This window comes from Tiliqua scincoides, chromosome 1 (genome assembly GCF_035046505.1).
Source record: "Tiliqua scincoides isolate rTilSci1 chromosome 1, rTilSci1.hap2, whole genome shotgun sequence".
NCBI classification, from domain to species: Eukaryota; Metazoa; Chordata; class Lepidosauria; order Squamata; family Scincidae; genus Tiliqua; species Tiliqua scincoides.
Genome location: NC_089821.1, coordinates 45,705,670 through 45,730,808, shown reverse-complemented (window position 1 = coordinate 45,730,808; position 25,139 = coordinate 45,705,670). Strand labels below are relative to the sequence as shown.

At 42.3% G+C, this 25,139-nt stretch overlaps 1 protein-coding gene across 3 annotated transcripts in view; it reads left to right on the top strand.

Annotated features, from left to right (window-relative positions):
• TEAD1 (TEA domain transcription factor 1) overlaps nucleotides 1-25,139 on the top strand; it is a 244,272-nt gene that overhangs the window by 166,272 nt on the left and 52,861 nt on the right. For all 3 annotated transcript variants that reach the window (XM_066639093.1, XM_066639085.1, XM_066639100.1), the window contains 4 exons: nucleotides 10,573-10,707; nucleotides 10,905-10,951; nucleotides 13,733-13,794; nucleotides 14,735-14,859. In XM_066639093.1, the coding sequence (XP_066495190.1) occupies nucleotides 10,573-10,707; nucleotides 10,905-10,951; nucleotides 13,733-13,794; nucleotides 14,735-14,859 (369 nt within the window). The remainder of the gene's footprint in view (nucleotides 1-10,572; nucleotides 10,708-10,904; nucleotides 10,952-13,732; nucleotides 13,795-14,734; nucleotides 14,860-25,139) is intronic.

The following is a 25,139-nucleotide window of genomic DNA, read 5'->3' as shown; positions in this document are numbered from 1 at the left end:
GTCACTGATTGGTAGAATCAAAGGTCAGAGAGAAGGCCCTTCCTGTGGGTTTTCTAGAAGCATTTTCATTGGCCAGAACATGAGCACATCTGTAACAGTGGTGGACCTCCCCAGCCCTGCTTCCCAGGGCAAAGGTCTGCGATGGTGCCTCCCGTGGGATGTTGCCACCCCCATGCACAAATCCACCCCCCCCAACATACCTGGAGCATGATGGAGCCTTGCATGACTCCAGGACGCGTCGGGAAGCCTGTCTGAGCTCTCTCTGAGTCTCTCTGAGCTCCCAGTGCTTTAAACTGTGCTTCCAGAAAACCGGAAGCACAGTTTCTGACCCTGTTGGGAGCCTCAGAGAGGCTTCCCCGTGTCCTGGAGTTGTGCGAGGGTCTGCACCTGGGGCATTTGCTCTATCGAATGTATGGGAGGTCCACCACTGATCTGTAATCCTCAAGCCCTGTCTCTAGACCAGAGGTGTCAAACATAACCTCCTTCCCAGCTCCTTATCTGGCTCTCCCAATTATCTGGCTATCATTTGCTATCAGCTGATGAGCTACAAAGTTGTAATAGGAACACTGAAATAAGTTTAAAGACCTTGCCCTGGCACTTATCTCTTTCTATTGTTCTTTTATCTCCAGAATGCCTGCCAGAGCATGTGGCAGGGAAACCAGGCAATGTGTATGGCTCACTGACAGAAGCAATGCTTAATAGCCAGAGGAACCAGGGTGGGAGGGGGAATGGGACCTATGGAGCCCTGCTCCCTTGGATCCTATGCTCCATATCGGGCTGAAGAGCTCCTCCAGTCTGCACCGACAAAATAGCTGGCACAGACTGGAGGAGACCCATTGCAGGGCCTGTGCCCTTCCCCCAAGAAGACTCCAGTGGCTGCCATGGCACCCATAGGATACAGCGGTAGCCATTTTGGTGTCGCTGTTCTTCTGGGTGCTGGGCAACTTAGGACTGGGCTGTAAGACTGCAAGAATATCCACACTTTCCTGGGAGTTCATCTCATTGAACACAGTGGGACTTACTTTTGAGTAGACATGCATAGGCTTCTGCCACAATTCTGTTTTTCAGGGGATTTGTAGCCATTGTATCAGAGTACCTTGAATTCAGTAGATGGAGGATATTTTTAGTCATTTTGGAATACTGGAGCAAAATGATCATGTAGGTCGTGTATGACAATTCTATGTAAATATGCCACCTGATCACTGTAGTTGTGATGAGTGAGCAGTACCTTTTGGCCTAGAGATCAGACTGGCCACTGCCCATTTTAAGAGGACAGTGGTTGTGAACTGCTCTTTAACTGCTTTTCACAGTAAGGAAAATAGTAGAGGGAATACTGCTCTGCAGAAGTGGCACTGCTGAAAGGGCAGCCTGCATGATCATTGGACTTTCCCGTATCTTGAAAATATGATCAAGATTTGCATGTTTTCTCCCCTGCCATTTGCAGCGAATGAGTTCCTAGGTGAGAGCAAAATGCTTATTTCTGGTCATTGCCCACTCGATGACATCACTTCCAGCCCTTAGCAGGTGCCATGAATGCTAACTCCAGCCCACTGTATGAGACGCATTTGACATCCCTGGGCTGGACCAACCTTCCACTCTGCAGTCCCTCGTTCTTCCAAATACCCTATCCTTGGCATTCCTAGGCTGCAATCCTAACCACACTTTCCTGAGACAAAGTCCCATTGAACAAAATAGGACTTACTTCTGAGTAGACCTGGTTAGGATTTTGCCCCTAATCTCCCTTCCTGAGTTCAAACTCCAGTGTTCCTCCTCACTGTAGAGCAAGCTACATATGACTGGATCTCCCACTTCTTCTAAAAGCAACTTCAAGGGTGCAGTTTGAAGCAATGGTATAAGGGACGGGGATGGAAGAACCCCCACCCCTGAGCATGGAGGGGAAAAGACACTTGTATGTTCCCCTTCTGCAGCTTATGGCAACTTGGAGTGCATGTGATGTACATCAGACAATCACTCCCCTTTACATTGTGATCCCAGTTCAAATTGGGCTCTACCATGGTTGATGGTCGCTTTTCAAAGAAGAACATTAATTTGGGAGATGCATTCATAGATCTCCCATGTAACAAGCAGTTTAGCCCTCATTTGTTGCTCCACCTGTGATTTTTACCACCATCCTGCAGTTTCCCATAGCTATGAATTTCTTTAGCAGGTGGTTATCTACAGCAATTTCACAAACTTTAGGCCAGTTACCTCACGTCACAAAGAGCCAGAAACATAGTAGGGAGATAATGCTATCAGATTACATTTTCTCTTTAAAAGACAGCTTTTCCTGCCTGTTTTGAATATTTGAAAAGGAGGGCACCAGGATGCAGGTCTCTTGTTATCTGGGGTGCTCCCTGCGGCATTTAGTGGGCCGCTGTGAGATACAGGAAGCTGGACTAGAAAGCTGAGATACTGAAAGCTGAGATACAGGAAGCTGAGATACAGGAAGCTGGACTATATGGGCCTATGGCCTGATCCAGTGGGGCTGTTCTTATGAGGATGCTTCCATGGACAGAATTGAAATTGCATCCCTCTGATATTTTTTTCCATCTACAGCCCTCTGATATTTTTTTCCAATGGAGCTCATGCCTTCATGTGGTAGCAGTTAAAGTGCTGAACTAGGAACTGGAGGATATGGTTCAGTTTCCCATTCGGTCATAAAGCTCCACTGGGTGACCTTGGACAAGTCATCTCTATCAGCCTATCCTATCTTACAGAGTATTTATGAGGATAAAAGTGGGGGTGAAGATGTGCCACCCTGAGCTCCCTGGAGGAAGGATGGGATATAAATACAAGATGCAACAAATAATAAATACTAGTTATTCACCGCACCCACTCCTCAAGGGACCATGGGGAAAGAGACAGGGCCATGCAGTGACATGATATGAACAGAATCTGCTCTTTCTTTTGGAAGCTAATTTTTCTATATTGCCATGGTCTGCATTTGTCCCTATGGCCAGAGTGCTGCTAAATGTAGTTGCAAATGAGCTCAGAAATGCATAAAATAGCAAAATTAGACAATTTTAGGAGATTTTATTTTTTTATTCTTATCTTATCCCCAAGATGCCATTTGGGAAAATGTTGGTTCTTTCCAAGAGTTTAGAGAATATTAGTTTAGGCCAAAACTAGAAGATAGTCATCTAGTGGTAGTACCAGGAAAAAAATATTGGAAAGACATGGAAAGACAAAGCACGTTTTTAGAGTGTGAGCTTTGTCCCATATCTTAGTTTGCTGAAAGAGAATAATAAGAACAGCCCCACTGGATCAGGCCATAGGCCAATCTAGTCCAGCTTGCTGTATCTCACAGCGGCCCCACCAAATGCCCCAGGGAGCACACCAGATAACAAGAGACCTGCAAGGCATTCTGGGAATTGTAGTTAAGAACATAAGAACAGCCCCACTGGATCAGGCAATAGGCCCATCTAGTCCAGCTTCCTGTATCTCACAGCGGCTCCACCAAATGCCCCAGGGAGCACACCTGATAACAAGAGACCTGCATCCTGGTGCCCTCGCTTGCATCTGACATAGCCCATTTCAAAAATCAAGAGGTTGCACATACACATCATGGCTTGTAACCCATAATGGATTTTTCCTCCAGAAACTTGCCCAATCCCCTTTTAAAGGCATCCAGACCAGATGCCGTCACCACATCCTGTGGCAAGGAATTCCACAGACCAATCACACACAGAGTAAAGAAATATTTTCTTTTGTCTGTCCTAACTCTCCTAACACTCAATTTTAGCAGATGTCCCCTGGTTCTGGTATTATGTGAGAGTGTAAAGAGCATCTCTATCCACTCTATCCTTTCCATGCATAATTTTGTATGTCTCAATCATGACCCCCCTCAGGCATCTCTTTTCTAGCCTTTCCTCATAAGGAAGGCGCCCCAGTCCAGCAATCATCTTAGTTGCCCTCTTTTGCACCTTTTCCATTTCCACTATATCCTTTTTGAGATGCGGTGACCAGAACTGGACACAATACTCCAGGTGTGGCCTTACCATCGATTTGTACAACGGCGTTATAATATTAGCTGTTCTGTTCTCAATACCTCTTCTAATGATCCCCAGCATAGAATTGGCCTTCTTTACTGCCGCCGCACATTGGGTCGACACTTTCATCGACTTGTCCACCACCACCCCAAGATCTCTCTCCTGATCTGTCACAGACAGCTCAGAACGCCTGAGCCTATATGTGAAGTTTTGATTTTTTGCCCCAATTTGCATGACTTTACACTTACTTACATTGAAACGCATCTGCCATTTTGCTGCCCATTCTGCCAGTTTGGAGAGATCCTTCTGGAGCTCCTCACAATCACTTTTGGTCTTCACCACTCGGAAAAGTTTGGTGTCATCTGCAAACTTAGCCACTTCACTGCTCAACCCTGTCTCAGGTCATTTATGAATAATGATATATTCCATATTAACATTTCCATCCTAAACCTATTTTCTCTGAAGCAAGTCCTCAGAGTTAAAAGGTTTTTTTTCATTCCAGTTATATCACAGATGGAAACCAAAGGGAACTACTCTATATAGATATAGATTGATTGATTTCAGTAAAGGAAAGCACTCAAAGTATGTGAAAAGTATATTCCCTCTCTGGGACTGCCTATGGAGTTATCCAAAAAATACAGTACAGTACAAGCGGTACAAGCGGTTTACAGAGAAAATTCAAATAACTAAATGGCTCCCTGTCCCAAAAGGGCTCACAATCTAAAAAGATGCAAATGAATACCAGCAGACAGCCACTAGAACAGACAGTGCTGGGGTGAGGTGGGCCAGTTACTATCCCCCTGCTAAAAAAAAAAGGAGCACCCACTTGAAAAAGTGCCTCTTACCCATATTGTAAGCCAAATTTCTGTTCAACTAGTGACTCCAATTAAGCTATTTCATATTTACTGGAGCAGAACTGACAGTGGAAACAGACACTCATTTTCTTAGGAAGTCAAGGTCTTGATCAGTTGTGTTCATTAAAGATCCCAGTGCACTCAGAGGTGGAGAATAAGGGTGTTAAGTCATGTATCTTGGCCACATTCCAGTTTAGGTAATTACTGCTAATCTGCTTGCCTAAATTCCCCATCCAGTTTTAATTGGATGTAGTCTTCTTCACTAGCTGCTCAAACTGTCATGTAGCGTTTTAATGTGTGATTAATCAATTGTTATGAGTCACCCCAGAGATAGCTGCATATCAGTGGAGGAGGTAATGTCCTGTTTTTATTATATAGATTAGATATAGTCATAGAATCATAGCTTGGAAGGGACCCTGAAGGCTACCTATTCTGATCTCTAAGAATATACTTAAAATCCTTCACGCATCATCTCCTTTACAAAATTAACCATGTAATCCAGATTATAGTGGTTTATCAGTGGTGCTGGAGCAAACAAAATATACTTTGTCAAACATGCCTTTAGGCAGGCAGTGATTTAAGAATCAAAGCAAGTAATCAAGCCAGATGCTACAAGCAAAAGTAATCCTGCACCACCTTTTGTGTTGGGGGGGGGGGATCCCTCTCATTCTCAAAAGGTACATAGGTTACATAAATTATGCTATTGTGTTAGCTCTTATGCATATATACTAGTTCATATGCATTCCAAATTTTGAGGAAAATATGACTGCATCTGAACTCTGAGTCATAGACCCCAGAAATTCAGCAAGGAGCCTCATGGCCTGAGAGTGAGGCATAGCCTAGTGAAGTACTCATGTGCGCTTGTCCCAATTCTCTTATAAAGTGAAAAGGGAATGGGGGTATACTGTCCTGAGTGATGTGTATGCAATATGAATTCTTTCAATTGGCCAGGCCTGGTAAAAATAATTAGGAAGTTCACTCGCTATTCTTGTTTGGTCAACAAAGCAAAATCTCCTGTTTGCTGTGTGCTGGCTCCAGGCGTATTAACAGGTTTAGGGCACAATTCTGACCAACTTCCCAGCACTGACTTAGCCGCAGTGCAATCCCCAAGGTAAGGTAACAATCATGCCCTTACCTTGAGGAGGCCCCTTTGGCTGTCTCCCCACTGCAGGATGAAGTGAACGCCACATTGGCACAGCTATATCAGTGCTGGAAAGTTGGTTAGGATCGCGCCCTTAGCCATCCCTAGTTCGACGTAGCCCTAACACTCACTAGTGTGGTGCAACTTTGATGTCTGTCTAATATACTCTTGGCAAAAGAAAAAAAAATCCAAGTCCTCTTTATGTTAAATTTGATATAGGAAGAATTGGCCATTTTTTCCCCACATGAAAGAAGATTCCTTTTCTATAGCTTTAAAATAATAGTGTGAGCCGAAAGCTTAAGCCAAAAATAGGTCAGGTAGCTGGGTCAATCTTCTGAACAGGTAGCTTTCTCCTTGCACTTAGTGCCTGCTGAGGAGCCATGTTGCTCTCAGCCAGTTCCCCTGTGACTGTGCAGGAACAGCTACAGATGGGTCCACAGGTGTTAATGCTGCTTCTGGAAGCATTAGCACCTGATCAGGTTTCGGCCTCCATCTGCACAGAATGCAGAAGAAAATGCTACTGGAGACAGCTGCTCCCCCTGCCGCCAGTCCCCTAATAAACCGGCTAAAATGGACAGTTCTGTATAACAGAGATGGTTTCACAGCTTTCTAGGCAGGCTGAAGAACAGCTGCCAAACTAGGCATTTAATGCTATTACCCTGATAGGTATGAATATGATTTGTTCTTTTATGCTTTTGATGAATCAGTTCCTTGGTGAAAATTAATAATTACACTTAAATGCTATATATATAATAATGAGGATCATCTTCCATTTTTAATTTCACTGTAGCATATTTTACTAAGAAATTGCACTTGTACAGAAGCATTTTAACAAACTTTTTGTTGTTACATCCAGGTAACAAGCATGGTAAGTATTTTCAGTAAAGCAAGTTTTATGTACTTTAGCTGTGCTTGGCAGATTATTTTTTTCTTTTAGCTAGCTTTAACCATACTGTTAGCCTGTGCTGTTTCTAAAGGAGCTGTTCAAATGAAGAAGCTGCTCACCCTCTCATTACTATGTATGGGCTTTTGAGGGAATAATGTGTGTGAATTTGTATACCATATAGGATGGCATGCATTCCTGGCCAGCATGATTGCGACTTTGCTTGTAACAATGAATCTGCCTCTTAGTGCCTGTGTTCCTTCATCATTTAGTCATATACCCCACGTTTTTAGCATTTCCTAAAACAACTTTTCCAAAGTGATGAGGTTTTCTGCTGTGAAGCCTTATGCAAGCAATGTGCTTAAGTCACTTTAATTCCCCTAAAGTGGCATTAAGCTTTCCTGTTGCTCAGGAAACCCCAGAGAATGATTCCAGAGAGAGGTCTGGAGACACATTATGTAGTTCTATTTCTGAACAAGTGTGGCCTGGCCAACTAGCCATGGAAAGCCCCACACCTTCTACTTGCTAGCTGCAGTCACACGGTAGCCACTTTTCCAGGTGGCAGTCCCCCATCATTGCAGGCTGTGTGTGAATGATGAAACTATGTGAGTAGGCCTGAGTGGAGAGGCCTCTCCTAGTTTTTTCCATGCTGACTTTGTTTTGATTATGCTGGATATGCCAAGTTGCTAACCCAGTTCCCCAGTGTGTGTAGGATTTGGACATTGCGCAGACCTGCCTGTATTTGTACTGTATTTGAGTGTACATTACAGTTTTAAAATAGTTGTTTCTTGCCCTAAGCTTCTGGGATAGAGTGGGATAGAAATTGAAAGCTAGTGATAATTTCTGAGTTGCTTGTCAAGAAGTGCAGGGCTTAAATCAGGAACTCAATAGTCTGAGACCATGAGACCAGCAAGTTTCAGAGGCTTCTTCAGGAGCATAAGGAGTGAGGGAGCCCAATCCTGTGGTCCGCGCAGCGCCTCTGCGGCATGGACCACAGTTGCAAATGTGCCGTAAGTGGCTTACCGCCGGGCTCCCACCGGAGCTGGCTCAGCTCCGGCTGGTGCTGAGCCAGCGCGCGGCGGGCACCTGCGTTCCGCAGCTTGGTGGTCTCTGTGTCCACCGGGCTGCAGAACAGGAAATGGGGGCATGGAGGAGGCATTCCGGGGAGTGGGGGTGTGTGGTCAGGGGCACGGGGGGCGTTCCCGGGGACAGGGGAGAGGTGGTTCCGCAGAGCCGAGATCCACAGGATCCAGGGTGCTCAGGCAGGGCTGCTCGCCCTACACAAGCACCTTCACTTTAGCGGCGACCAAACAGTTGCCGCTAAAGTGAGTAGTCCCATTGCAGGACTGCTTCCCTTACTTGGGGGAAGGGGACAAACGTCCTCTTCTCCCAAGGAGCCTCCTGCGGTAGTCCTTTGTGGAGCCGCTGGGTCCCGCAGCTCCAGGCAGCTCAGGATTGGGCTGTGAGACATTGCCACCTCTGATTGGCAGGCAGGCAGGCAGTATAAAACTTCTAGACTGGCCAAGTCTGAAGTTAAAGCTAGATTCTTGGCCTACTTCCACTGCTTAGACAACAGAGCAGTTCCTTTAGTTTACTGCACTTTCTGTTTCAGTTGCTCCAGCCACTGATTTAGCGACCCTGATGTAGAGAATACACCTCCGGGTCTAAAGTTGGGTTAAATTACCAATGGTCCGGACCTGGGGTGATATAATGGGTAGCTGGAAGGAAAACTTATCTGCCTCAGCCTACCTTTAGACATAACCCATGTTCAGGCATTGGCCTCCACAGGGCCTCCTCCTCCTGTCCCCTATGATAAACATTTGTTTGGAGTGGCATTCAGAGGGAAGATCTCTCCCTGAGCTCAAGGTTTGTCACCAGGACCTTTAATTGTAGTCTTCAGACAAGTCCTAATCACAGGGAGAATAATTTAGCTAGGCTGAAGGGGCGTGTCGTCAGAGGGGCAGGGCTGTGCAAGAACAAACAGGGATAATGTCTGTTGCAGAATTTGAACTACATCTATATAATCAAGTATTTCCCAGAATAGGGATTATTTTCTAGTTGGGTTTCCTCTTCTTGCAGTGAGTCAGGAACAAGTCAAACTACATAAAGCACTTTAAAGTCCTGCTGAGTTCAGAGGAAGAGTTAAGCACATATTTATGTTTCTTCTGCTGATACCAATAGGATTTAAAAGAATTTGTTTAAGTTGAATTTTTTTACCCAGGCACTCCCCAAGAAGGATACAGGACAGAGGCTTGGGATGATTGTAATTTATTGAATTAATAAAAACAACCTGCAGCAGGGAAAACATTAAGCTGGTAAAAACCCCAAAGCGTGCTGGCCACTAAGAGCTTGGGGGGAAACGGCACTAGCCGTTCACGTCCCCTGAGACCCCATGGACTTGACATCCTGACTCCAGGCATCACCCCGTCAGAGACAAGGTTAGTCTATCCCAGCCAACCCCAAGGGGTCGGCAGCTGGCCAGCACTGACTTGCACAGGCCAAACCTTGAGCTGGCCTTTGCTTAACCAGCCAGGGGGCTCGCCAGCCAGTCTCACCAACCCGGACAAGTGTGGTCAGAATGGTTCTGGCTCACCCCCTGACGTTGCTTACCTCAGCATGCACTCCACCCCCATTCCTGGTAACCCAGCCAGCATGCCACCTGCCCCACCAAGGGAAACCTTTAAATAACTACATCTATAATAGCACGCCCAAATGCCAGTCCAGGGTAGGCGAAAAAACCAATAACCACGGCCAATCAGGTTACCACCCAAAAATTCATACCCGGCCCCCACATGGAGCGACCAGCTGCTCCCAGACTGAACATAGGACGGGCAGGCACGGCTTATTGAAAAGGCATGGACTGAAGCTGGGGTGACCTTTCTGGCCCCAGCAACAGCCATGCCACACCCCAAGTGATTCAGCAGCCAATCAATTGCCTCAATTTTCCTGCCTCTGCCCCAAGCCCATCGGAGGAGGCTGGGCAAACAGCTTTAAGTGCCCCAGTGGAAATCTCTGTTTCAGGTCCCAGCAAGATCTTTATTAGTTACTGAGACAGACTGAACACTACACCTTGTGAACTGCATTCTGCATGGTGCTGCAGTGCTTTTTTCTTCCACTAGGCTATTTACTATCAATCTGCTAGAATGAATTGCAGCCTTTAAGCAGCAGGTCTGCTTCTTAGTCCTTGAAAGAGGACTAAATAGGGAAGCTTGGTGAAACCCAAAATAAAATAATAATAGTCTCAGCGTCATGTGCCATTCTGGTAAGGTCAGTGAGTTGATCCACAGTATTAGGGGTTTGGGTTTTTACTCAAATATTCTGAAGCAGTAAACTGAATTGTTGTTGTTCCAGTTTGGGCTCAACAAAAACTTTTAATAATGGTTCAGGCTTTGTTCTGGCTGTGGAAAAAAATAATGGTTCAGTCCAGTTTTCAGTGCAGGTTCAGATTGACTCCCTGCTGCTCTACAGTTGAGAATTATATTCAGTTAAACTGAGTCACAATAACACTGAGCTGAGAACTTTGCCCTGAGATAGTTTTGAATGTATTTTAGCCCTCATGCTATATTTTTCTGCATGGTATGCTTTTATTTTTCATGTTTCCTGTGCCCTTTTAATTTTAGCATATGTGCTTTCTAGCTGTGCTTGCTCCATGTGATTTGTTGTATCCAGTATATTAATGATTGCCTGTAATTGTCCTGTTTAAAGGATCAGACTGCAAAGGACAAAGCACTCCAACACATGGCCGCCATGTCATCAGCTCAAATAGTATCTGCAACAGCGATTCACAATAAGTTGGGCCTGCCAGGAATTCCCCGTCCTACATTTCCTGGAGCACCTGGAGTAAGTTTAATTGGCTGCAATAAAAGTACATTTCAGGTCAATGATTGGTCGGAAATGAAATCTAGATCAATTAATTTCTGCATAAAATGTATTTGCCTTTGCAAAGTTCTTTAGCAAAAAATAAAAAATAGAATATTTTCATAACAAAGGCAATTGGAAAAAAAGCCATGCATTTTATTTTTCCCCTTTTTGTCTAGTTTTGGCCAGGAATGATACAAACAGGACAACCTGGATCTTCGCAAGAGTAAGTTTGAAAAATAAGATCATTTTGCTGTGTTTTCATGTTTGGATGTGCACTCACACAGTATTCCCAGCCAAAGGAATTCAGTGCCAGGAACAATACCAGAAGCAAGTAATGAACAATTGTTGAGATCGATTAGGTTTTGTATGATAGCAATATTTTCTATGGTTAATAGTTCCTGAAATTTTCAAAAGCTTTATTGTCCTTCCTTGGTCCCATATTACCTTATAGCTGTAAGATGTGTTAATGAAGAGAGAAACACATTTTCAGCAAATTTTCCCACTCAGTTCAGTATACTGAGCATGGAAGGATGACCTAGTCCAGGGGTGCCCAAACCCTTGCCCTGGGGCCACTTGTGGCCCTTGAGGACTCCCATTGTGGCCCTCAAGGAGACCCCAGTCTCCAATGATTCTCTGGCCCTCCAGAAACTTGCTGGAGCCCGCACTGGCCCGACTCAACTCAACACAGTGTGAGGGCGACTGTTTGATCTCTTGCATTAGCTGTAGGATGAGGGCTCCCTCCACTGCTTGCTGTTTCACGTCTATGATGCAGTAGCAGCAGCAAAGAAAAGGTCAGCCTTGCTTTGTACAAGGCCGTTTATAGGCCTTGAGCTATTGCAAGACCTTCATTCATTCATATAAGTTCCACCTCTAGTATATTAATTTATGTAAACTTATGAAAATTTTTTCAAATTTTAAACGTAAAGTAATTCTTTTTTCCCCTGGCCCCCAACACAGTGTCAGAGAGATGATGTGGCCCTCCTGCCAAAAACTTTGGACACTCCTGACCTAGTCCAAAAGCCTGCTTCCCTCTGGGATAGGTGGTGAACACTTCCAATCTGATTTTGCACAGTAGGAATCTACAGCTGTATGGTACTTTGATGGCACTTATTGTGATAAATGATCAGCAAAATAGATCCCTATAACTACAGTTCCACACACTCTTAATTGGAACCAAACTCCATTGAAAGCAGTAGGGCTAACATCTGAGTAAGTGTGCATCGGATCAAAATGCATGACTTTTAAACTGAAAATTTTACTTTTGCTGACCACTAGTTTTACTGGAAGTTATCCTCAGTAAAAAGAGTATTTTTCTTGTTATGATTACTTTTTGGAGAGGGTGGTTGTTGTTGTTTCATACATTGAAGTTTACCAGAAGGGTAGCAGCAATCGCATTGATAATTCAGCTTGTGAACAATACAAAATATTTTTTTCCTGATTATTTGTGCAGCGAATGGAATTCTGTTTCTTTTTTATGGAATAAAATTTCTCAAAATGTAAAGGTGGTTTTCACTGAGATAGCAATCAGGCTTTTGAGATATTACCCTCACCTCTGTACCTTGTGAGATCAAGAGCACATGATACATGAACTTCAGACACATGAACTTCTTCCCCATTCCCCTCACTGCACATAGAAGCAAATGTCTGAACAGGAAGATCACAAGGTTAATTGAAAGGGGGACCTTCCTTAATCTTGAATACTAGTTTAGCAAGTTCAATATCCAGGGTCAAGGAACATTCTGTGTTTAGATAATTGGGACTCCTCTATTCACACTTTCATTTGTGCATGAAGTTAGAAGAGTTGGGTGGAAACATGCAATGCTGAGACCTTTTCACATCACCCTTGCATGTGTGAGTGGGTGGGTGGGTGGGTGGGAAATAAAGTCCAAATATCCCCCTGCTCAGTTGCACGAACACTTCCCAGCCTAGTTTTGTGAGTCCCTTGACCTATGAACACTGATCTTATCTCATGAGTGCAACATGAGTAGCTGAGAAGAAAAATTCTGTTTAATCTTGACCAACATCACTGCCACAATCTGTAGCTGCTGGGCAAGAAGGAAGTTTTTTGCCACTTTAAATCTTCCAAGGTTGAAACTGTGGCAGCTTCTGTGAACTGCAAAAGTACATTGCATTGGTAAAGATTTGAATAATGGCAGCTTGCATGCCTGTGTGTTTTTAAGATGCCTAGTGGAATGTGTTGTTTACACAAAGGTTCATATAATAATAATACTTAGCATAGTACTGAAAGCATTTGACATGTACTCTGAGTGTTATCTTACAACAACTCTGTAATGCAGGTTTTCCTGAAGTTTCTCACAGAACATATGATTGAGCTGATATTTGAAGAGATTTTCCTTGCTCATTGCTTGTGCTCTGTAATCACTGTGCTGCCACATTCTGCTAAGATTTAGCATTTCTTCTGGGTAAGGGCAAACTAGACATGGTAGGGCAACTGTATGTACATTAAACATGTGTTTGTCCCATTCCCATATGAGGAAGGGGTAGGAGGAATCTACTCTTTAAACAATATGGAACAAAAGAAGAAGGGAACAAAACCCAAACTCACTTTGCTAGTGCTAATGCAGCTGTGCCAATGGGGCATGTTCTGCATACTGCAATGGGGGGGGGGAAGAGTCAAGGAGTCTTCCTTAAAGTAAGGGAATGTTTGTTCCCATACCTTGGAGCTGCGTTGTGGCTGCATCGATTATGGAAAGTTGGTTAGTATTGGGCCATTTGTCTATAAACTGCTTTGTGAACTTCTTTATTGAAAAGCCTTATGTGAATATTGTTAATAATACTATAAGCTTAGGGAGGTGGTAAATTCCATGGAAAGCATATTTTTATGCTGTTGCTCTGCACAGTTGGCCCTGATTCCATAATACCTGACCTATCAAAGAAGGTTCACATGAACAATATTGTACTCTATACAAAGAAACTACTGTGGGACAAAAAAATGTGTATATATTACACAGTTACTGACTTTGTATCCAATGGTTTCTTTCAGCATAAAACCATTTGTTCAGCAAGCCTACCCTATACAACCAACAGTCGCAACTCCTATTTCAGGTAACATTTCTGGACTTTTTTCCTTTATCCCATATCTATGGCTTGGAGAAAGTAGTAATCTTCAAATAAATTTTTCTTTCTCTGTCAGAGAGAGAAATGAGTCACCTCAGTGTGCCATTTTGTCAGAAAAGATGGAATAACATTCTTAAAATATACAAGGGATTTATGTAGTCTTTTAGATCAGCTATAGGGCGACCATATCTTACTGCTCCAAAGTCTGAGTGCATGTGTGTGTGTTTGCATATTCCTCTATGCAGAATTCTGTGGATCATTTAAAAAGGCTCCCTCTGGCTTCTGAGGAAGCCAGTTGCTTGCTACATACATATTCCAGAATTCTTCATGCTTGGGGCATGTGTGAAAGTGGAGCATCACTCTGATTTTTCTAAAGCTGAAATTGTAACCATTGACTTTGTAGAGAAGAAATTAATTAAACTCATTTCTTATAACTGTTTCATAAATATTGGTCTCCTAGATCCTTACCTGTATAAAAATACTTTGCAAATGGATGGCACTTCCTTCAACCCACATTAATATTGGAATATATAACTTACAGCCATTGTACTTTGACATTTTGCTGTTGTTTTCTGTTTCCTTTCTTGTAAAATAAGCATTTGTGGAACAGCAATATTGAAAACATTCACTGGCAGCAGTAAAGAAATAACACAGTCTTAGGACTACAGTATGTTTGATGCTCCGTTCATTTGTCTTCTATAAAAACCTGAAAAACTATATACCATTTTAAAGAGATAAGCATGAATTGTGCAAACCTATATTTTCAATGTTTTCAAACTGTTTAGAACGGACTTTTAAATGGTTGAATTTTTAACACTTGCAATGGGAAAGGCTTGCATCCAGTTCTGTTCTAACACTTAATAATTCAATTCAGTCCTAACCTACAATATCAAAGAAGTTGTTGACTTCATAATGGCTTGTACTATAGGATTTGAACCTACATCGACTCCAGCACCCTCAGTTCCTGCTTGGCAAGGTCGATCTATTGGAACAACAAAGCTCCGACTGGTAGAATTTTCAGCTTTCCTCGAACAACAAAGAGACCCAGAATCAGTAAGTACTACCCTGAAACATGCCATTTTCTCTCTCTCTCTCGCCTCCATCCCTGGTTTTGTAATCATATTCTGTATAGTGGTGTCACAAGCTGGTACAGTGGGTACCTGGAAGTGCTGTGATGACATTGTCTCCCACCTGGGTGCCACTGCCACTAGCAATGCTGTTGATTCTGTATACTTAGCTACTCTACATATGTATATTGTAGGAGAATGTTGAGTGTTCTTTGGTCACACATTTTGTTTACATATGTCACAAAGGCCCCACACAAACAGATTATGAGCCCCAGAATTTGTCTCCAAATCCACCACAATGTACTGGGATTCTTTTGCCAATATACAGGAGATTGTGTATGTCATTTTTATATAGCACAGGTTTTCTGAACTTAAAGGTTAAGAGTAGTTTGAATTATAATTTTTACTTCACAGCTTGGCTCTGAATTTTAAACCACAGAATCCCAGGGAAGGCCATGACTTTCATCAGAACGTTACTGGGCTAATGCAGGGGTGCCCAAACCCCAGTCCTGGGGCCACTTGTGACCCTCGAGGCCTCTCAATGCGACCCTCAGGGAGCTCCCAGTCTCCAATGAGCCTCTGGTCCTCTGGAGATTTCTTGGAGCCCACACTGGCCCGATGCAACTGCCCTCACGCTGGCAACTGTTTGACCTCTTGCATGAGCTATGGGATGAGAGCTCCCTCCACTGCTTGTTGTTTCATGTCTGTGATGCAGTAGCGGCAGCAAAGGAAAGGCCAGCCTTGCTTTGTGCAAGGCCTTGAGCTATTGCAAGACCTTCATTCATTCATATAAGTTCATCTTTAATATATTCATTTATGTAAACTTATGTGAATTTATTCAAATTTTAAATGTAAATTAATTCTCCCCCCCCCCCAGACCCTGACACAGTGTCAGAGGGATAATGTGGCCTTCCTGCCAAAAACTTTGGACACCCCAGGTCTAACGCAATGAAATTATTTTTAATATTTATCATGTTCATATATTTTGCCTTAAATTTATTTATAGCATCAGTTGTTAGGCAGAAAGTGCTGGTTTTATTTTGCAGTGGAGAAAGCATGTTTTTGAACCCACTATGTTATGCAGATTTTTTTTGTAAAGCAAATACATTCAAGAACACATGAACTATACAACCTTTTTTTCTTCATATACCATGCAAAATACAATAGTCCAAAGCAAAGAAGAGCCATCGTATTCCTTTTGTAATTTTTTTTTCTGGAAACCATTAAATGTGTGCCCCCTTGCAAAGAGGTATTATCAGGAGAGTGTTTTCTTAGAATAATAGGAGATCAGAGATGTAGAACAGTAACCTTACATCAGAGGAATCTTCCGAACAATGAGACTTGGAGTGAAAAATAGCACAACAGAGCAGATATTAAGATGTATAATGTGGATGCTTTGTCAATGCTGCTCTTCAGCGTGCTCAATAAAGTTCATCTTTAGAAGCAAGGATGACTTTGCTCTTAGAAGGTAACACCCAACTATCCAGCAATTCAATGAAACAGAGCCCTTGGGGCCAGATGTTTACAGTGATTATCTCCATGCTTGAAAGCTTGGAGATTCATGTCTTGCATTTTACACCTGAAAGCTCCAGCCTGCCCAGCTATGAATAAGTGCTTGATTAGCCTGGATAGGTAGCTGGATCTTCTGGATAATTATATCATAATCAGAGCTCAATATTCTTTAGACAAAGATGTGCCACAGCTAACCTCACTCACATTTCCCCTCTCCCCGCATGTGCAATTGCAGGCTTCTGTCTGTGGTTTGTAACAAGCCACAGTTTCCTATTTTGTCCAGATTCAGGAAGCTGTGGTTTATATGACCCGTAGCTAGTTAACAAACAAGGAAGTCAGATTAAAAGGAGTTCCGTTTTCATGATGCTCTGTTTATGAATATATTTAGTAGCTACTGACCCAGCAACATAAAAAATAAAAGCCTTGTGAGAAGTGTAGCTGGTTTGTGAAGGACAGTAGGAGCCTCAACCCTGTTTACCAGCACTCACAGAAGGGCAAGGTAGAGGAAAGAAATTTTCCGTTGTACTGTAGGCAGCACTTCCTTTCTGATGTAATTTGTGAGTTGGAGGGATTGGTGTTTACCACTGTGTGCTATGAAGGGATCTGAAATGCATGAAGTAACCCTGTGCCAAGATGCATGCTACAGATCCATGTCATGAGATGCATCTTCATTGAGTCTATTCAGAGCCAAATCAAATGTTAGACTTCTATGATCCATTCAGTTGAGGAAACAAAAAACTGATAAATACAACACCAACCATTACCTACTGCAGCCCCCAGAAATTGGTCTGCAGTAATGAATCTACATAGATGACTCAGGAAGTATTTTGATTCTTTGCCAGTTTAAGGGCCAAAGTCCATTCCCACTATTCTTTAGGGTGCCCCCTAATTCAAATCCGACAAATGCATCGCAGAACGGGTGTTAGCACCGAAGTGTGCATATATGGTTTCTCTCTATAGCTAATAGAAACTTTGGGAGGGGGGGGGGAAATGACTTACATTGGAATTGTGTCATGGAAAGGTTTAGACTCCCTTCCTCCCACACTGCAGCACTAATCAAAATTGTACCCCACATTATAATTTTTAAGAAAAAAAAATCACAGATTCTCATACCTTAAGGAGTGGATGTGGACTAAGGTGCTGTTTTTCTGTTACTCTGCTTGCGTGCAGATGAAACTGCAAAACATTGTGGTATTGACAATTTCATGTGCCTTGTGCAGTGTGTTGCACAATGTGTTCCAGTATTGTGAAAGCACAAGTTATGTCAGGATTCTGTTTGTATTTGTGGATGCAAAAAGCTCATGCTGTAACTTCATATGCAGAAAGTGACCTTAGGTACCTTATGTGAGCAGGATAGTTTATGACACTACCCATTATGACTGGTATTGCCCTAATAGGGATTTATTTCTGTGACATGTAGGAGAGGATGTGTGAATGGAAGAGCTGGGTTAGCCAAGTCAGTCAGAACTCACTTCCTCCTCTTCTCATTAACCCCTTCAAATGGTTCTTTAAATAATATCATGAGCACATTCTAAAATCCTATGTGCTTTAAGCATGTGTAAGCAAATTCCTTTTTGATGCTAACAGCAGAGGGACCCCTACAAAATCCTTCTTCTTTTCTCCCTCAGTATGGGCCACTTTACTAGTAAAATACTGTCACTGTTTTCTAGTATCTTTCCCTTGATGACCTAGTGAAATGTAGATGTGGAAATGATCACTCAACCCAATATTAAATTGAACCAATTAAACTTTATTTATAAAAGTAATAAACAGGTTGCTTTGATTACTTAGATATTCTGTTGCATTTTATTCTCAAGAATAGAAATTCTTCAGAATATTCATAAACTCTTTGACTTTTGCAATTCTCAAAACAATTTAGATAGCTAACAATCTTTTCCAGTGTCCACTCTAGTCATAGCCATGCACTGGAGACCTTTTCTAGAAAGCAGGCTTGCTTCACCTTCAGGCAGCTGCAGGACTTAGTAAGCTCCTTCCTGAAGTTTCTTTCATGTCCTCATGCCAAAGGACATTTGTGCTCCTGCTGAATCAGCACCTGAGTTGTCACTGAGCTCTTTGTTTAGAAGTAGCATCTGGAAAGTCTTTCTTAAAAACTTCTTCAGTAATTATCAGCCACAAGTTCCTCTAGTGGTCTTTGTATCTTCAGCTTCTTCTTTCCACCAACACTAACAAATCCCAGCAACAACCATAACTGAGCTCTCTTACTGGCTCTGCTACCCTTTTATTTCATCTTTCTCAGTCTCAATGGCCACTCATGATGCACCCTGTCAAAGCTATTGAAAAGTCAATACAATGTACTGTACAATACATTTTCACCCAGATTCCACCAGCTGAATTTTAACCTTCAAGTTGAGTTCTGTTTACAAAGCTACCTCTGAATCCTTTTCTTACATTTCCATAACCAAACTGTTACCTGAAGTATCTTACTGTTACTTGAAGTAGAAATACAAAAGTGACAACTCTCTCCAGATTTTACAACACTTACTCTTCTAATTATTAATTTAGGTTTTCATTGAATCACAAAAGCGCTATGGGATGAATAGCAGTATGTCTGGTAGGCTTAATGCATGCTGTAATAGCCCCTGTCTCAAACTGTTATTTCTCTCTTCTCATCCCTTTTCAAAAGCCAGATTTTATCCCTAGCATAAACTTCCAGAATCCTTCCAATTTGTGTGGATTGCCCAGTATAATCCTTGGAGGGAGCAGCTGATCACGTCTGCTTTAGAATGAGGGCTCAGCAAGCACCATTTGGTGCCAAACTTTGTCCTGTTGTTGAAGATCTTTCCAAACTCCACTTTGTCCTTTTTAATAATTTTATTTCTCCATGCTGGGGAGTAAACTAACATTAGCTGAGTCTGCTTCCTTACTGTTGTCCCCCTGCTTGCCCTGTTCGGTGTGTTTCTTGTAATATAACATGAAAACAAAAGCATGAGTGATGGAAAAGTCCACACAATGGATAAATCATGGTTTAAAAGATTGGGTTCGCGTTCCATGGCAGCCAGTCCTATGTTGTGTCATAATGTGAAATCGTAAACTGGGTTATAGATTTTACATTTATATTTTGGGTGTTTAAGAATGCTTGACTGTGGCAAATTCAAAAATTTTTTCTCTAGTAATAAGATGTCAAGCAATAGAATGCTCTCAGTGTCATACCATAATTTCAGAATATGCAAGCTACCATAATAAAAATTTCAAATTAGAATATTGGCCTATATGTATTACTCCACAAATCTTTTACTTCCTTATGCATAAGTCTGAACACAGAAGCTGGCTTGTAACATGCCAAAATGAATACCAGATGTAAGTTCTGGAAGACTTAAATGCAAGAACTTCTGACTGGTATGCATCTCAGCATCAGATTCATTCATTCATTCCTTCATTCATTCATTTAGGGATTTCTGTCCTAGCTTTCTATACCAAAATGGAGGACTCAAGGCAGCTAATGTAATATGGTTAAAACCAATACAATAAATATCACAAATTGGGAAAGGAAGTTATATCTTAAGTAGGCATTTCTTAACTGGATTGCCTTTACTGACCTTCATTTTCAAAATGTATCACAGAGAATTAAATGCCCGCTTTGGTAGATTTGCAATTTAGATAAGATGGATGGGAAACAGAAGAAGCTGAAAGAGTTGCAAGATAAGCAGGGAAAGAACATGGTGCTTGTCTCAATTGCATGTACTTAAGCTTGGTTATATAGTAGGGGAAAAGGACTAATGATTACATTCCTAACAATGCTTGCAAATTTCAATTTCTGATTCACTTCCCTGTAAACAAAATCTGTGGAGGAAGGAAGAGTGAGTTGCAGGATGAACAAAATGAAAGGCAGACCTTATTCTAAAAAAGATGTAAGAGGAAGCTTTTCATAATCGCTTCCTTATCTGTTTTGAAGTGAATGAAAAAGATGAATTCCTTACTTGGGAAGTCTTGTTCTCTGTGGAGGAAGGGTGCATTCCTTAGTATGGGTTTGCCCTTGTGTTGCTAGGCTGGGTCTAATCAAGTCACATGACCTCCTCCACACAGAGGGCTCTTATTTCCCAGATGGTATGTCTAGCTTAAGAACCAATCCACAGTAAGTCCTGATAGGAAAATAAATCTCCAGGCACAGTCAGAAGTAGAAACTAGGAAGAGCCTCAAGTCAAATGGTGCATAGAATAAGAGAGGGAAATAGAGGGGAAAGTACCCTACTATCTTCCTTCCAGTTACTAACCAACAGGAATGAGATTTTAACAACTAACATGGCAAAGTACCTTTATTGCATTTATACAAGAATTGACTCAAGAAGTTGAGTCTAATTTATGTATATGGTGATTTTTCTGTTTAACACCCTGGTTTTATATGCCAATAAAGGTTTTTGACTTTACTTTCTCCTGGCCCCCCAAAATCCCAAGGAGAGAGAATGTCCCCAATTTTAGGAGTTGGGTGGAATGCACCCTTCCTCCACAGAGAACAAGACTTCCCAGGTAAGGAATTTGTCTTTTCTCCAGTGGAGGAAGGGTGCATTCCTTAGTATGGGATGTTCAAGAGCAGTACCCCCTCTGGGTGGGAGATAGGGACGTTTGCTTAGGGATTAAGGACCATTTTGAGAACCCTTTTCCCAAAGGAGGCATCTGAAGAAGCAACAGTATCAATTTGATAAAGTTTGGTGAAGATGTGGAGAGAAGTCCACGTCGCTGCTTTGCAACACATCTCGCAAAGGTAGCCCCACCTGAGGTAGCCACGCCTCTGAGAGGTTGTGTTCACCCTCCGGAGAAGAGACCTCTGATGCTCTATAGCACTTTATTATGCATTCCACTATCCAGTATGCTAAAATGGAGGAGAAGATTTTCTTTCCTGTGGAGCTTCCCTGAAGGCAATGAATGGAGCTTCGGACTTGTGAAGCAGCTTGGTATGTTAGATATAAAAATGGAGTGCTCTTCTCACATCCAACCTGTGTCAGATTTTCTTTTGTGGTTGGGTTGGTTATTGCAAAAGAAGGGAAGACTGAATTCCTGCTCTCTATGAGATAAAGAGTTTACTTTGGGAATAAGTGTCGTCAGTACGTAGCATTACCTTTTCTTTATGGAACACACAAAGGTCAGGAAGCATGGATAGGGAAGTCAATTCTGAAACTCTGAGAGCAGAAGTGATTTTGATCAGAAAGGAAACTTCAAAAATGATTTCTCTTCTGCGAATTTTGGCCAGGGGTTTGTAACATGGGGCAGTGAGAGCCTGCAAAATCCCTGTTAAAGTCCCAGTAGGAGTTGTCTTGACAGGAGGAGGATTCAGAAGAGTTATTACAACTCAGAAAACTCTTTAACTTGTGGTTAACATGTGGAGATGAAATATTTTAGTTCCTAGACTCGCTTCTATGGAGCCCTGATAGGCTACTCAATAGATCTACTCAATAGATCCATTCCTAAGATGCCCTAAAAGGCTACAACCTGTCTGTGGTGTTAGTCCGCAGGCCCTTGTCCAAGCTGTCAAACTCCACACAGTCAGGTGGAACTGCATAGGTTGTGGGTGAAAGAGGAGCCCCCTGGGAGAGGAGATCTTGATGGGATGGAAATTTCCAAGGATCTCTGATGGATAACTTGAGGAAATCTGGGAACCAGGGTTCCCTCGGCCACCTCTGCACAACTAAAATGACTTCTGCATGTAGTAGACAGATGACTTTGAGAACCAGAGGGAAAAGCAGAAAAGGGGAGAAGGCATATAGAATGGGCCATTCAGTTTTTAGATAATCCATGCTTCTGCACCCTACTGCTGATACCTTGAAAAGGATCACAAAGTTGGGCATTGTCGCTTCATGTGAACAGAACCAGCATTGGAGTGCTCAGGTGAAGAGTCATATCTTTGAAAGCCTGGGGTTAAAAACCTCCACTCCACCTCCCTGAGCCTCTGGAGGCTCAGCCAGTGTGTGTCAGGGTACTGAACTCCTGCTAGGTGTTCTGCTTGGCAGGAGAGTAAATTTGTCTTGGCCTAGTGAAAAAGGAGTGAGGCTTCTAGAGCTGGGTCTCAGGCCTTGGTGCCTCCTTGGTGATTTAAAAGCTTTGGCTGATACATTGTCTGTTCTGCCAAGTTTATGGTGATCTTGTAGGGAGCTGTGGAAGACTCTGAGAGCTAGGTGAATGGCTTTCAATTCTAGGTTTATGCTCCACAGAGCCTCCTGGGGTGTCCACTTGCCCTGAGTGAAAAGACCTGCAGTGTGTGCACCCCATCCTAATAAGCTGGCTGTGATGGTTCTGTGTGGAACCTCGACACTCAACCCTTTCATGAGTCGTTGCTTCTGCAACTATGAGTGGAAGCAGGGGAGAAGCAGGGGAATTCTGATGTGTAAGTGAACCCAGCTCTCTATTTGTGACTGAAAGGGATGGAAGACTTTTTAAAGCGACCTTGTGTGAAACTGAGCCCAAGTTACTAGGTCCTGGAGAGAGACTGGTATTCCTAGCCGCCTGGATAATTGCATCACATCCAAGGAGCTGGATGTGAGAACTAATTTCAGGAGTCCCTTTAGCTTTAGACAACACTCCTGAAATGGTGCTGCCTGAAAGGATCTTGTATTGATGAGAACCCTGAGGTGTTCCAGGGTCTAGGAAGGAACAAGGGAACTCTTTGTACGGTTGATCACATATCCCAGGAATTACAGGGATTTAATCGTGGTCAGGACATTGTTCAAGACTTGAACCCTGGGGGTGCCCTGAGTAGCAAATTGTCCAGGCAGGGGTAAACAAAGATCCCCTATTGGTGCAGATGAGCCACAACTGTCACCAAGATCCTGGTGAAGACCCTGGGGAATGATGTCAAACTGGGTGTGAGTGCTTTGTATTGATGCCAGTGCAACAAAATCTGAGATAAAGCTTGTGGGTCTTCCTGATGAAATATGGAGGTAAGCCTCTGAAAGGTCTATGGAACAGAGGAAACCTGCCTTCCCCAGGGCCAGAACTGATTTGACATTTTTCCTGTGGAATTTGTGGTAGACTATGAAACAGTTTAACCACTTGAGATCCAGAAAAGCTGTTTTTTAAACAAGCAAGAATACCAAGTAGACTCCGGAATACACACATCGGAGTACACAGTGGGCCACCAGTGTGCAAACTTGAGGAGATTGCCCCAGGCCCGTAGCCAGGATTCTAGAGGTGGGGGGGGGGCAACCATGTCAGGTATCTATACTGGTGTGCAAAATGAAGAATAAGTATGGAGAAACATCAAAGAACCATAACTAACCCAAATTTCATTAGGAGGAAATATTTTGTGGTCTGTTTTTTTTTTTTTTAAAGATGCATTCATTATCTGTAAAGCAATCTAACAATGATCTGCATAGAATAAATGCATCTCTGTATGCAATGTAAAATCTATTTGTCTACATAGAAATAACATGCAACGTCCTTTCATTTTGGATACCAGTGCAATACACAGACTTGCAACACTGCAAAAGTAGAACATATCACTATGTTACAGGTAGTATTTACTTGTATTGAAAGCCTTTCATTTGCTGATGACAAAAGTAAATTTACTGTACCTAAAAGCAAGAGGAAAGATATTGAAGTAAAATATAGCAACGCCATGAAACATTAGTTTTTTACATTATTCATTACTTTTAAAAAGCAAGGTACAGAAATTTGAAACTACCTGGTAGAGTTGAATTCTCCTACCTTTCTGAGAATTGAATCGTCTTAGAACCTTTTCCACACTTAAATTTTTGGTTCTCTTTAGCTCAAAAGCTAGGTATAATAAATTAGCCATTCTTGAGTGAGACATTGATAGTCTTTGAGGTCTGTTAATTCGTGTAAGCACTGAGAAGGTCGATTCACAAACGGCTGTGCTACATGCAAAAGTTCTTACTGCCGCTAACATACTGTAACAATCTTCAAAGGCACTCCAGTGTTTGTATATTTCACTGAAGAAATTTCGCTCTTCAATTTTGTTCTTCTCAAGGAAATGTTTTACTACTTTCATTTCTTCTTTACTTGGAATGGTAATATTGAAGTTTTTTCGATAATTAAGCCTACCATTTTCATCATCTAAATTTTCTGCTGCAATTATTACCTGAAGAATCTCTTCATTGTCGTAGAATCTTCTTTTTATTTCAGCTAGCACTACATCCAGAATTTCAAAAAAGTCAGAAGCATGCTTACTGTGGGTGTCAGTACATGATGCTCTGTTACCTGTTGTTTCAGACGCCACATAATCATCAAGTAAGGAATTAAATTTCCTTTTCCTTGGCATTTTTACTTCTTCTTCTTCTTCTTTAGCCAGTTTTGATGTTTCCTGCAGAATTGATTTCAAAGTCTCACTGTTTCTTAAGTCTTCTAGTGAACTTTCTGTAGCTTGAATTAAGTTATAGGCCTGCTCCAAGGAAATGTCATGGCTTCGGAGTCCCTTATCTACTGGAGAAAGAATTTCAAAATATATATTTCATTACTGCTAGACAAAATCTAAACTCTTGCTTCCGCATTATAAGATGGAGACCAGTACTAAGAACCACATCTTCCCCAGCAAATCTTTTTCCAGTATTTATTGATATTAGTTCAAGAGTTTCTGATATACATTTGTATTCTTCAAAAATTGTCCTACCCACCTGAAGATGTCCTGACCATCTCTGTTCCAGCAGACGAGAAAGAGCTTTGCCTTCATACTCAGTAGCTACTACCCCACGGGACAAAAAGTTGTATAATTCCACACATTGTCCAAAAAATTCCCTCACCATTGGCACAACTTCAACTGCTTTAACTACAACTAAATACAGCCTGT